This window comes from Mya arenaria, chromosome 13 (assembly GCF_026914265.1).
Source record: "Mya arenaria isolate MELC-2E11 chromosome 13, ASM2691426v1".
Taxonomy (NCBI): Eukaryota; Metazoa; Mollusca; class Bivalvia; order Myida; family Myidae; genus Mya; species Mya arenaria.
Genome location: NC_069134.1, coordinates 13831150 through 13845297, shown reverse-complemented (window position 1 = coordinate 13845297; position 14148 = coordinate 13831150). Strand labels below are relative to the sequence as shown.

The following is a 14148-nucleotide window of genomic DNA, read 5'->3' as shown; positions in this document are numbered from 1 at the left end:
AATGATTTCTTATTATCAATCTTATCAATGTATTTCATGAATATTTGTGCATTTATAGATCTCATTTACAACTTCTTTTGAAATAAAATTTGACTAATTATATTTTTTCTTTATATTCATAATAAAAAATAAAATACGGGGCCGAAATGTCTCTGTTGAAAATCAGTGAGGGGCCGAAACATCTCGAGTCAATTTAATTAAGGGGACAAATGGCAGGGCCGAAACGTCTTAGGGGCCGATTTGGTAAGGGGCCGACTTGTCTCGCTCCCGTACAGTGTAGGCATAGAAAGTTAAATGGGGGGATTAGTGTGTGTGGGTAGGAACCAGCCACCAAGTTAGCTCAGTTGGTTAGAGTGGTAAGGTGGGCCCGGTGTGTGGCTCCTAACCCAAACATCTGAACACCGTGATGGGCGGTTGGGGTTGGAGCCACACACCGGGCCCACTGTTCCTCCGAGGTTCAATTTCATAGGTGGCGAATAATTTGGAACGAGTATGTAGAGTACGAAAAGTTAGAATTAGATGATTACTTTCTATAAAAAAAGAAGCTCAACCCAATACATAACGTTATTTAGGTAGAATGTCAATCTGTTAGTTCATTTAGATAAAAAAGGTCAGCAATAAGTAGAATTTATTGAAAAAATCTGCATTAACCTGCATCTTTGTTTTCACCGGAAACGTCAAAATACTGATCAAGTCGACTACGCATGCGTTAATTTTGCAAAAGTAGGTCAATTTTTAGCCGCCATTAATATTTTCTCTCCAGAATTCCGGGACTTGAACAACATTCATTGAGGTACTTTTGTATAAAAAATACTTGTTGGTTTCATGTCTTTACAACGATCAGTTGCTATTGACTTATTTCTAGTTTCATTGATGGTGTCACGGGTTCTTTCTGCCGAAATAATTTCATTGGCGGAACGATGTAAACTGATTGACTTGATTGGGCATCATTTCTGACCAATTTATTGGTCCATTTCTCTGTGTTCCAGCCATTCGAGAGACGGCAATTAAAGTAGTTGTAAACTAAACGTAAATTATGTTGTGACAGTCATACTGCTGACTGTCTACACATTTTTAAATAGAAAGAACTGCTAACAATAACAGTCTTTGAAAATTCTTCCTGCTTGCCTCCATTTTAATGACGTCATGTAAATTGATTTGTTATTCCTATAACAGTAAAACAAGTTGTATTTTGACCATTTTACTGAGCTTTACCATTAGTCAACTCAATTAATAATAAGGAAGTACTCTAGTTGTCTGATCTGGTACATAAATTCAACTTTATCACTCTGAGATGTATTTCATTAAAATTACAAATAACATCAGTTAAAAATTTAACAAAGTCTTAAAGTTATATAGCTGTTTGGTTTTGAATTTGTATTCCAAATAAAATGTCTACTGATGTATGCATACCACCTATTGATCAATGTGTGTTATAAAATTTATTTTACAGGAGAAAACTACTTTAACAAGATGGCAGAAAATAATCAAATGACGGGTGCATTGAACACCGAGTCGACACATCTCCTGAACTCATTTTGGCCGAATGTTACAAATGAGATAAGAAACTTAAAAATGGTAATTACTAAATAAACTCCAAGCACAGAATCTTTTGAAGCATTCATCCAATTCTTCGTAGAAATTTTTGATTTTTTAAAATGACCTATTGATAAAGAAATATGTAAATATTTGAAAATAGTTTTTCTAACATTTATTGTATTTTAAATGAAATTACAGATATTGGCAGGTAAATAATTTCAATAATCACATGACATATATTCTTTTTGTTCTTTTAGGACCACTTCAGGACTCAGGTTTTACCTCTTGCGAGAATAAAAAAGATCATGAAGTTGGATGAAGATGTTAAGGTAATTGCCCGCATAAAACCTAGTTCAAAAGGAAGAAGTATAATTTATGTCTATAAAGAAGGGGAGTTTTACCAAGTTTTTCATGTGCTTAGAGGCTAATCTGTATTGGGCCTCTGGGGTCGAATTCATAAAACCAAAAGGTGATTTCCAAGTCATATTAAAAGAAACACATGTTTAAGATTTTTCAAAATAAAAGTATTGAATTATGGTTAAAAAGATTACCTTTTTCTAAAAAAACATGCTTACAATTTTTTGAAACAATGTCCAGTAACCTAACCTGTTCGTTTTGATTGATTTTGTATCATATTTGATATTGACAATTGTTCCTAGATGATCAGTGCTGAAGCCCCAGTGCTGTTTGCCAAGGCGTGTGAGATCTTCATCAGTGAGTTGTCATTACGGGCCTGGCTGCATACTGAAGACAACAAACGTAGAACACTGCAGGTAGGTGGAGGATTATGGTAATTAAATACAAAAGTTTCATGTACATATTCTAATTGGGTGTGTTTTTGATTGCTTAAATATAATATTCCATACCATGAAATTACTAAAGACTAAAATTAATGCATGGTGAGGACAATCAAAATTTATTTTTTTAATGTACATGTGAGATGGAATTTGCTATTTTCAAATGGTTTAAAATTATATGCCTTGTTTACATTTACTATGATTTAGTTTGCTCTTTAGTCATGAACATGTTTTCAATATATGTCTGAAAACATAGACTACTTAAATTATTGTATCTTGGCCAACGTGAATAATGGTGGTGTAACTGTTCCAGAGGAATGACATAGCCATGGCCATCACCAAGTTTGACCAGTTTGATTTTCTCATTGACATTGTGCCAAGAGAGGACATCAAGCCAGCAAAGAGACAGGTATGACTGACCACCACCAAAAAGTAATGTGGTATTTTACTTCTTGACTTGATGGTTACTTCTACAGTGAATTTATTAAGATTATTTTTGAATCATGAATCTTCTTAAATGTAGACAAAGTAGACTGCTCAAATTATGAGTCTGGCAGTGATTGAATCATGTAAAGATACATGCCACTAAGTGCATGACAATATTGTGAATGTCGTAGAGTTGAGGAATATTAATGTTTGCTTTGAGCAAGTAATATAATTATTCATGCAGGATGAGGCCCGGACATCTGTACTCCCAGAGCAGATCCAGTACTACCTACAGCTAGCCCAACAGCAGGCACAACAGAATCAGCAGGGGGCCACATCACAAGCCTCAGCACAGCCAGTCACACAGGCTCTGGCCCAGTCTGCAGCGGGAACCACCCCTCAATTACAGCTAGCAGGTAGGTGGTTGTTACACTCCTACCCATTATAGGGGTGATATCTCAGACCATGGCACAGCCAGCCTCCAGCAATAGCTAACAGGTAGGTGGTTGTTACACTTGTATCTCGGGCAATGGCACAGCCAGCCCCTCAATCCCTATACTATTCCCATGGCTGTTGTCACAAACCTGCCTCTGGAGACCTTTTACAAAAGGATGGCAAGGCCATGATAATTGACTTGACATTTAAAATCAAATGGACATAGCTATAGAACAGGTTTAGGTGTTGGAGTGTTGCGAATAGCTGTGCTATGAAACTCACAGTCTCAAATGAATATTAATATTAATATCAATATTATTATTGTAACCTTTTCTGCTTATTCTGCGTGAAACTCTCGTTGCTTATATATTGTAATCAAAACCTCTGTCTAAGCCTTAACTGGCTTGAATTCATTCTTCTGCTAAGCGACTGTCAACTATTGCAAAACAAAGTACTGTGCATGTATATAGCTAAATGTTCGAATTATTCATCGCAATAGTATAAACTTGCCTTAAATTTATTGGACTTAATATCAATATTCAGATTTTTTTTCGAGTGTATTATTTAACCATTTAGATATGCAATGATGAAAAAACCCAGCCTACCCAGCAATGTGAGCTAACTTTGATATATGTAATTCTGTAAAATCATTGTTAAGAAGCCTGATTGTACGCACGCTTTGCTTTCTATCCTATGCCTGCATACTGCATTCTAGGTGGAGCTCAACAGGTCCAGACTAACCAAGTAGGGCAGATCCAGCTGCAAGGTTAGTTTACTGTAGCCTGCAAGAGGTTGAATGATGGTAATAGTAGTATGCCTTATTTGACTCTCTATATTTGCTTAATGCTTTTATTATATTTGGGGCCTTTTGACTTTTAGGTCTATTTATTTGCATTCAAATGTCCATCAACAATTCATTTGAGGTTAGGACATCACTTATGCTTGTGTCTTGCATTCTGCTTTGTATGTTCAAATCAGGTTTTTGTAATGTGATATTTCTTGAAAAATACAGAAGTTACCATTTTGCTTCCTTGCTACACTATACATTTCTACTACATGTAGAACAAATGCTGCAATGTTTTAAATGGATCTGTCTCCATTTCAGGTGGGCAGATTTTACAGCAGCCTTTTCAGGTGGCTCAGCAAAATGCCCCTGTCGCAACAGTAAGTCTTTTAGTGGAAATAGTTTTATTTCTCAATAGTCCATACATGCCATATTTTCTGGAGACCATTCAGGGGGATTTGTTCTGAAAGGCTGAAAATTCAGGGGAATTTTGTAGTATTCAGGGGGATTTTTAGCAGGTCTAAGTTGGCGAAATGTAACAAAGTATTTTAAGACACAAGTAAGAAAATAACAAATTGCCATATTTTTGAAAGGGGATTTCGTCCAGAATTCAAGGGGATTTGGGTCACATCATCGCCATGTAGCGCTATGGCGCACATGCTAATTCACCTTGTTTACCCCTTTCCAGCAGTTCAACTATAGCTTTAGGAGGCACAACCATATTGCATAATAAAAGCACTCACTTCCAAAAAACAATACCTCATAGAAAAATATGTTTCAGAGACAATTTAATGGGCTTACCTTCCTCTAAAATTGGATACAAAATCTGCTGCCTATCATAAATGATGACTTTCGGACTAATAGAGAGAATGGAATGCATTGTCAATATTTTCATTTCAATTCCCAAATAGTCAGATTTGTTTGCTTTTGATCAAAAGCAAATGCATTTTTTGTTTTTATGTTCATAAACATATCTCCTTTAGGCATTCATCAAAAAACAACAACATCACCACCATAATATACTAGTCATTTCATCCGACTTTCAGTTTCTCTTCTGAAATTCTGTTATTTTCCGATATTAGCGATGAAGGTCAATGTTATGTATGTACCGGTAAACATGTAAGTGAGGCATAACAGAGAACAGCATTGTCTATAAGTTATTTTAATCCTTTTCTTTACTGTCCCCTTTAAATAATTAATCCTTTTGATGACAATGACACATGTTTTGAAGAACTCTTTAATTTGTTACATCCTCTCTGTTTGGATAAAAATATTAGTTTATCATTTAAACCAATGAAAATCAACCTTTTATCTGACCAGTCTAATTGACATTTCTACGCAAATTCTGTCAGTTTCAATCAAAACAATGCATGAAATTTGCCCTGCTGATTAATTAAGTGTCACCAAATAGGTGTTGTTAAAACACATCATCATTTGAAAATCCAATTAAGCTTCAGGACAGGAAGGGCATTATAACTGTAAACAGGCTTATATAATCAAACCTTGTGATAAATTTGCATAATTTTAAACACTTTTTTTTTAATTCCGGGGGATATTCATCCCCCTCCGGGAGACCGGGGGATGGGTCGAAATTCTGGGGGATATGGCATGTATGATAGTCCAACCTGCTAACCCATTCTTTGCCATTTTGAGAGAGAAAAAATCCAACTTTGAAAAAGAATCTTTTTCCCTTTGTGCCCCAAAACAATGCAACCCAGAGTTTAATATTTATAGAACTAGACTTAAATTGAACTAATCAATTACTGAATGATGATTGCTTTACGATCAATGATAAAGTATAAAAAAGATGTTCACTTTGATCTAGAAATCCAAAAATAAACTGGCGCAAATTTAATGTTTGTATTATTTTTGAACTGCAATAAGCAGATATAGGTCTTGTCAGTTATTTTACACTTGGCATTACTACCAATCTAGACTGCAGACCATGATATATTTTTTAGTATAGCTCTCACAAGTAAAATGTATTTCCTATGTTTTAACATTTGATATAACTTAGTTGACTTAATAGTTGCATGATTTTCAGAGCCAGTCTCAGGTGATCACCATCCAGCCCCCACAGGTACAACAACAACAAGTACAACAACCACAACAGGTCCAGCAGGTAAGGTGAAACAACACATGTTATGGTGTACAGAAATTATCAAAGGCAAACATTTGAACAGTGCCTGAAAATCAACATTGAGTGTGAGGAATTTCAAGCAGTGATTGAATGTGGTCAATTGAAACACTGTATATTATTTGTTTATCTAATTTCAAAAAATGGTTGAAATTATTCATTTTAAATTACATTCTTATATATCCTTTATATTCAGCTTATCACAGACAGATTTGTTAAACACTTCACTCCTTTCTATAGGTCTGCTGCTTTATACATAGCATCATTGGCACTTCATTTGGCCAATTAAAAAGATATTGGTTCTAATGACAAAGCGACCAAAGGACTGGAACAGAACTCAAATAGTAGCACATATCACATACTGTATTGATCCTTGGATCCCGTTTTTGGCTGTCTGTATTAGCGAGAAGTTTGAGTGGGAAGCCATCCTCTAATGTAATGTTGGGGTAAATGACTGCCTGGGTTCATGATGAAATACATATTGAACTATTTTTTGTCTTACACTTTTTACATTGACACAGATAATGGTGCCATCATTAAGATATTGTGTCATTGCATCTATGAGATAGGTATTTTTGTAATATGATAACTAAATAAGAAGTTATAAAATTTAACATGAATTGGTTCTTTGTTTAGATTTTCAATTGGCAAACATTCTGCACATATAAAATATTTTAGTATAAGGTATATTTATTCCCGCATCAAACAAAGTTTGAAGGAGTTATTAAGGAGTGAGACTGTTGGCCAGTCAGTCTTGTCCGAACTATTACTGATGAAAGTGAGAAGTAAGATGGTTTTAAACCATTAAATAAAGGTTTTTTTGGTACACATGATTAAAACCATAAAATACAGGTCAAATTCGACTTTGGTTACATCTCACTAAGTTTTGAAGGATTTATGGCCACTTTTCAATTTAGGATTTCAAAAAGTAAGGTGTCCGAGTAATAACTCATGAAAGGGTTGATGAATTTCAAATATATTTGGTACACATGTTTAACACTATGAAATACAGGTCAAGGTTGACTTTGATTACAAACTACTGATTTAGGGACAAATTAATTGCTCCTTTTCAAATTAGGTTTTACACAAAAAAAACAGTATCCAGACAATTACTCATGAAATAATTGAAGGATTTAAATAATTTTTGTTACACATCTTTAAAACTGTAACATACAGGTAAAATTTTACTTTGGTAACAAGCTGTTATTTCTTTTAAGGAGTTATGGCCCCTTTTTAACTTAGAGTTTACCAAAAATATAGTGTCTGGACAATTACTCATGAATGCGTTAACAGATTTAAAACATATTTGGTACACATGTTGAACAAAGTTTGACTTTGTTTACAAACCTCCAATTTTTCAGCTAACATGTCTGTGCACAAACTTCTAAAAATGATTGACGGATTACGTTATTTTCTGGAATGCATATTCATATTCTTATCTCAAAACTTTCCAAAACATGGTGTGTGGACATGAATGGATTTATATAAAATACACATGTTAATCATGTTAAACACAATAAAATATAGGTCTAGTTCGACTTTGGTAACAATCCACCAATGTTTGTCTGAGTTATGGTCCCTTTTCCAAAGAAGAAGCTTACCATTTCTCTGTCCTGGTGGTTAGAGGGTTTTGTCTTATGATTTTAGGCTGGGATGAGTGCTATGATTTAAAAGCACCAGTTCCCTGCATTATTTGTTTTCCATGATTTCCTTTTTATGAATAGAATTTTGTTGGATGGACCATTTTGTTTTATGATTTTAGGCTGGGATGAGTGCTATGATTTAAAGCACCAGTTCCCTGCATTATTTGTTTTCCATGATTTCCTTTTTATGAATTGAATTTAGTTGGATGGACCATTTTGTCTTATGATTTTAGGCTGGGATGAGTGCTATGATTTAAAAGCACCAGTTCCCTGCATTATTTGTTTACACCCCTATCATCAAGCCACTGTGAACATGATTATTACTATACTTAAATTACAGGGCACCTATAATTCAAAATGAGCTCCTCTATTCTACTAATTCTCTTGTTAAACGGAAAATTACTGAGTGCAACTCTCAGCAGACTAAGTTTTTGGTTTAGTGATGATGACACAATAATGAGTATCTATACCTTATAGGTGCAGGTGCAGCAGCCTCAAGTGTTCCAGCAGGTGATCAACCCATCCGGACAGATAGAGAATGTGCCAGTAAGTACATTATACAGATAAATCTTTGGGGCATTTGCAGTTTTATATTACTGAATTTAAACTCTATTTACTTGTCGTGTAAATCAAGGAAAGTCTTTTTAGGTACTAAGGAGTAAACCCCTTGAGCACTGATTTGTTTCTAAAGACTAGGGGGGTGGGGGGGGGGGGGACTGAGAAGTTGTTTGATTTAAATATTTGTATGTTTTAGATTTTTGGACAAGTCAATCACAGTAAAAGCAGTAGTTGGCTTTATAATGTCACCTGGAAGCATGGCAGACACATGGAGGATACTTGTTTGTTTTAGTTTAAAATCCCAATATATTTCACCGAGTGAGCACCAAAATATATATTTCATGAGTGACGTTGTCATGAGTGAAATATTCACGTTTGGTATTCACAATTTGAAATATATTGCTATCTTAGACTGAAACAAACAATTTTTCTTTGTATTATATGCTTTAAATTGGAATTAAAAGTCATTTGATTACACTTTATTTAGAAAAACGCTCCAGTTTGTATGCACACGTTCATCATGTCGCAAATGACGTTTTAAAATTGTGTCTCAGCCTTTTATGTGCTGACGTTTGATTTGGAACTGAGAGCAGGCTTAAATTTCAAAAACAGTTTTAAACACTGTTTCTGATCAGGGCTGTTCCAGGAAAAAAGGCCTGGGGGGGCAAGAACGACAGTCCAAAAATGGGGCACCACCAACACAATTTTAACTGCTTTTACACCCCCCACCAACAGAATTAAAATAGGTAATAGACCCACCAGCACCACATTTAGATTAAACTCAACACCACCCTACAACACAATTGAAATTAGTATTTGTTCATGTCATTCAGTAAAACTCTCAAGTCTTCTTTTTTATTTTACGCCTCAGTTTTGCTCTCAACCCCACTTCAGGTATTAATTCCTTCAACAAAATGTGATCTTCCATCACAGAAAGCAATGCTTCGCCATCAATCAGATTTTCTGAAATGAGATAAATACATGAATTGATTAATGTTCTCTAGAAAATGGTTGGGCAATTGTGCCTTAATGTTGGATATGAGACTTCACAATATAACATTATTGTACATGTACTTGCCTATTTGGACAGACAACTTGGGATTTGTACTCGCTCGAATCAATTTTGACTTGCATGAATAATGCAATATAATTTGTAAAATACCGGAAGATGCATCTTGTGCAAAAATTTTGATCAGGTAAAATGTTTTAAAAGGATTTTTCTCATATTTTTCACTTGCCCTTTTGACAGACAAGAGAAACTTAAATTGACTATTACACCAGAAGTTTTACTTGTCTCGGGCTTCATGCAAGTGGGTAATTCCTTCAACAAAATGCTGTATGTACTAAGTGGTGGTTTATGTACAATGAAACTCTCTGGATTTTTGTATTTTTTATTAAAGGGCAAAATACCAATTTGTATTACTAGACTTCCGTATCAAGCATGAACCTTAGAACGCTGATATTCATTTTCATTATATTGGTTTCATCTCTGTCATACCTTAACACTAAGCTCTTATGCAGCAGGTTAATAATTATGCAATTCAACACAGTATAAATTTTCATTCTTGTCTTGGATATGCAACTTCTGTCAGATTTATTACTACTCATTACTAGCCGGAGCCAGATTTCAACTTAAACTTGAGCAGCAGCGTCTGCAAATTTTAAAGATTGTGATTGAATTCTATTGTGTGACAGTTGTTAGAAATCTTGACTAGGCAGCCAAGTCTATCCCTCTTCACAGAGACAACCTGGCATAAGGCAAAGTCCAGGCCTATGAAAGGTCATTAAACTTAAAATGAGATCAGAATTTTTCTTTGTGCGTCTTTCTAAAAGTAAATATTTGGTAAAGCACTTCTTTATCTATTTTGCAATAAGCATGGTAAGATTAGCATAAACATTGTGCTAATGCAGTTACATGTATATTCCAAAAGATAAAATCAACACGCCCAAGCCCAATTTAATTTTTGACTCTCTGGCTTAGAGTAGCTTTGTCTGGCAGTATAGAAAAAATAATACATGGTACCATATAGAAAATGAATCAAATGTTAATGCAGCGCTCATGCATACACGAAAAACTTCATATCAAGGTAGCACAAAATGGTATTTTTGGTCTAGTAAAACATATTTTTGGTCCGGTCAAATGCATTCAGGCAACTTTAACAGAAACTTCTAAAAAAACAGACACATCTCTCTCAAACAATTCCAGATTCATTAAAAATGCTTTCTAAGTTTAAAGAGTGTGGCTGTAGACAAACTTGTTAACAGAAAATGCAGTCATGACAGTGCAGTATAGTATAAATTATATACAGTAACTTAAGTCAGTAAGTGATTGATGTGCAAAGAGGGATCTAAGAAGTTAATTACGAGTGTGATGGTATGATTTACATGTGAGAACTCTGAATTGATTGCCAAGTTCATGCACCTAGGTCCAAGTTGAAAAAAATCTATACCAATACTTTTGAGTTAATACATCTTTGAACAGAAAAAAGAACTAAAGATACTGAATGACAGAAAAAAAGCAGGTTAAAAAGCATTCCATCACCACTGAAAGACAGAAAAAAAACAGGTTTAAAAGCATTCCATCACCATTTCTAATCTAGGGTACAACACAGTTATTACCTGTCAGACTAATTTTCTTCTACATGTAAGTGTCAGAGCTGTAAAGAAGTAAACGGTAAATATTTCAGCACTATATAGCAGCCGCCTTTTAAGCTATCAGAATAACCAACAAGTAGTAAATGTTGGATGGTTTTTGACACAAGTGACCTTTACCTTAGTTATGGGAGGTTTGGGATCTCGGTTATCAGAACTTAACTAATGCTGTCCTCTTAAATTAATATACAGTTAGTGAATTGGTTCCGACACTGAATCTATTCCGGTACACTTAATCACATTATTTATTGTACAAACGAAAATTGTTTAACTTGAAGATTTTTGGGTTATGATTTATTGAAAATAAAGTATTTATGTTGTTATGCATCATTTTTCACTTGTTTGTTTATATTTGTGATTAAGTGTCCCGGAATAGATTCAGTGCCGGAACCGATTCACTAACTGTAATTTATCACAAAAGCTCGATAAATATACAAAGTAACGCGTCTTACCCATGTTAAAATGAAACTGATATGAAAAAATCATGTTTTTGAAGCGTAATTAGTGACTTTGTTTTTGCTGTCCCGTTTGTTTACATTTTCCCCGCCTATACGTATGCGGCCATCTTCCCTTTTGATGACGTAATGATTGTCTAAAAATAGCCATAATCATAACTTGGTCAACATTTGTACAGAAAATGCGGTGATATATATATTTGCCATTTACTTTTGCGGCAACGTGACATGATTGTATCTGTATACCTTCAAAGGTCGTGGTTAGCGAGCTTAGGTTACGCTCCATCAAAAACTGGCGCACGTCTGAAACACTCATAGCCTCCATGGTGTTACCGTAAGAATAGCCGCGTCGTGAGAATAGCATTCGGACTCGTTTATTTCGTACCAAAATGCCGTTTTCGATCGCGCAAAGTACGCATAAAATGTCATTTTAAAACAAATTTATACCTCATTTTTGGGCTCTTACGAAGAAAAGACCCACCAACAACACAATTAAAATACGAATTTGCCCCCCAAACAACGGAATTGGAATTTGAAATTTACCCACCTACAAGACAATTTCAACACTAGTTGCACCCCCCACCCACTGAATTTTAATTCGGTTTCGTTCCGACCCCCCCAGGCCTTTTTTCCTGGAACAGCCCTCAATAACTTGTAATACTGTTGTAGAGTCTTCAAACTTAATCTCTTGATCTCTGTGTCTGGTTGTTACAGATTTCATTGGCGATCAAATCTGTCAAGTATGGTTACATGTACTCAACTACACTTGTACTACTTCTACTACTTCAATCAATTCTCAGTCAGACTACAATACCCTAAAAGTAAATATTGCCTGTGTTTTAGATCCAATTGACACCGCAACAGCTACAGGTTATCCAGATGCAGCTGCAGGGTAAAACTTCAAACCAGCCAATCATCATCCAGACCTCTGCCTCACAGCCAACCACATCGCAGTCTATAGTCACCCAGGGTGATGCCACTCAATTATTTGCTGGACAGGTATGGTCACAAGGCGGTCATATAGGAAATGTACATAGTTTATTTAAGTGATGAAGTAGTTAAAGTGACTCCTGTTTCTCAAAGTGTTTGTGAATTTAAGCCCCACCAGTCAAAAAGTATAGGTCGACAACTCTAATCCAAGGTGGTTATGGGTTTAAGCATGGCAATTGGATTTTGTGATGATTGAGTAGTCAAATAGTATATGTCGACACCGCTTATCCAAGCTGGTTATAGGTTTAAGCCTCTGCAGGGGACTTCGTCAAGCTTTAGTGGTCAAGCGGTATAGGTACCATCTCTTATGCAAGGTGGTTATAGGTTTGAGCATATTCTCTTCACCTCTCAAGAAAGTACTTATATCTACCCCAGAAAAAGATTCTATTATAATTCACAACCAGTGTTCAACGCTCTACCCAGAAAATGTATATTCTCACTTCGTAAAAATCATTGACTGGCCAGAATATAAATTGAAGGAATATTCAAATTCTAGTTTTATGTGGTTATTACCTTTTAGTTTAGTATGAATTTTGTTGATTGCCATATCAGCAAATAGCTTTATTCACAGTCAATCTTAACAGTATTTATATAAATTAAAGAACAGGTTTAAATGTCATAACAGATAAAGATTGTTATTGTTTTATATAACCCACCCCAGGCGTACTATCATTGTTTTATTGAATGACTTTCTATTTCAGGGTGCATTTCAAGTTCAGCAGCTACAGGGGTCGGGCCAACAGGTGTTTTTACAGCAGGATGGGGAACAACCAGACAGCTGAAACTAAGGAAACCAGTCTCTTTAGTATCAGAAAGTACTCTCTATTTATTGTGTACATACTGACATTAAACTTTGTACATCTTAATGTATATATGTGCATGTATTTGCACACCAGATCTCTCATCGATGTTTTTATTAAAATGAAATTTCTGACAGAGCATATTTAATTACACTTACTAGACTATTGCTGCTATCAGCATGGACATCAATCTTTGCTGGCCTTATATACTGTTTAATGGTTGAGCGTGTATGTGAATTGTACATTTATTGTTTGATTGTTAACATTGTAAGGCAAGTTGTAAATGACTTGTTTCGATTCTTATTTGTAATTTGTATGTTATATGAATGTTTCATCTTTATGGTATAATTACCCATTGTCTACCAGCAGTTGCGTCATTATTTTATACTTGTATAAAATCTAGTTTCATTGTACAGATACAAGGAATATTTGTAATATAAAAAGTGTTTATTATCACTATTTCATCCTGATGTAAAATTTATATAATTCTATTAAGCTCAGAAACCCATACAAGTTTATGACATTGTTGCCCACATTGTAGATTTCTTGACAATTGACAGTCAAATGGAAATATTAGAGTTACCTCCCTTACATTGTAAATTGTTAGTGAAATGGACAACGGGGCTTTTTGCTAGGATATCTGCTAGTGCAGATTGGAATAAACAAACTTAACTGAAGAGAAGATTCTAATGTTTAACATGAATAATGCAAATTTTTATCCCTTTGCAATTGACTAAAGGGTGTTCATAGTGTATAGTTAACTTAAAAGACTATGATAAACATTCTAACAAGTAAATGAGAAGGAAATACTCTTGTATATTTTTTTGCATACTGAATCCTTGAATTTTCAAGTTCTGAATCAAGTTTTTAACTTGGTGGTCTCTGTTATTGCATGATTTTATTGCTTTTTATTAAAATTGAAATTAAATGAA

The 14148-nt window shown here is 34.8% G+C and overlaps 2 protein-coding genes and 1 long non-coding RNA gene across 6 annotated transcripts in view; 1 reads left to right on the top strand and 2 right to left on the bottom strand.

Annotated features, from left to right (window-relative positions):
- LOC128213489 (mediator of RNA polymerase II transcription subunit 8-like) overlaps positions 1 to 779 on the bottom strand; it is a 16361-nt gene extending 15582 nt beyond the window's left edge. The window contains exon 1 of the mRNA XM_052919231.1: positions 652 to 779. Within this exon, the coding sequence (XP_052775191.1) occupies positions 652 to 657 (6 nt within the window). The 5' untranslated portion in view covers positions 658 to 779. The remainder of the gene's footprint in view (positions 1 to 651) is intronic.
- LOC128213488 (nuclear transcription factor Y subunit gamma-like) lies at positions 709 to 14148 on the top strand. Of its 4 annotated transcripts, none has more exons than XM_052919227.1 (12): positions 709 to 793; positions 1454 to 1578; positions 1797 to 1868; positions 2199 to 2312; positions 2650 to 2745; positions 3007 to 3178; positions 3913 to 3963; positions 4303 to 4361; positions 6026 to 6103; positions 8239 to 8307; positions 12270 to 12425; positions 13118 to 14148. In XM_052919227.1, exons 2-12 carry the CDS (start codon positions 1474 to 1476, stop codon positions 13196 to 13198), a joined length of 1053 nt encoding a protein of 350 aa, XP_052775187.1. In that variant the 5' UTR covers positions 709 to 793; positions 1454 to 1473; the 3' UTR covers positions 13199 to 14148. The 4 variants fall into 4 exon arrangements, with proteins under 4 accessions (XP_052775187.1, XP_052775186.1, XP_052775189.1 ...); XM_052919226.1 differs by lacking the exon at positions 709 to 793 and adding an exon at positions 1001 to 1148; XM_052919228.1 differs by lacking the exon at positions 709 to 793 and adding an exon at positions 1129 to 1265.
- On the bottom strand, positions 8476 to 11993 carry LOC128213490 (uncharacterized). Its single transcript, XR_008257743.1, has 3 exons — positions 11673 to 11993; positions 10939 to 10976; positions 8476 to 9282 (listed from the first exon to the last, which is right to left on the bottom strand). It is a non-coding gene; the product is annotated as an uncharacterized LOC128213490 (long non-coding RNA).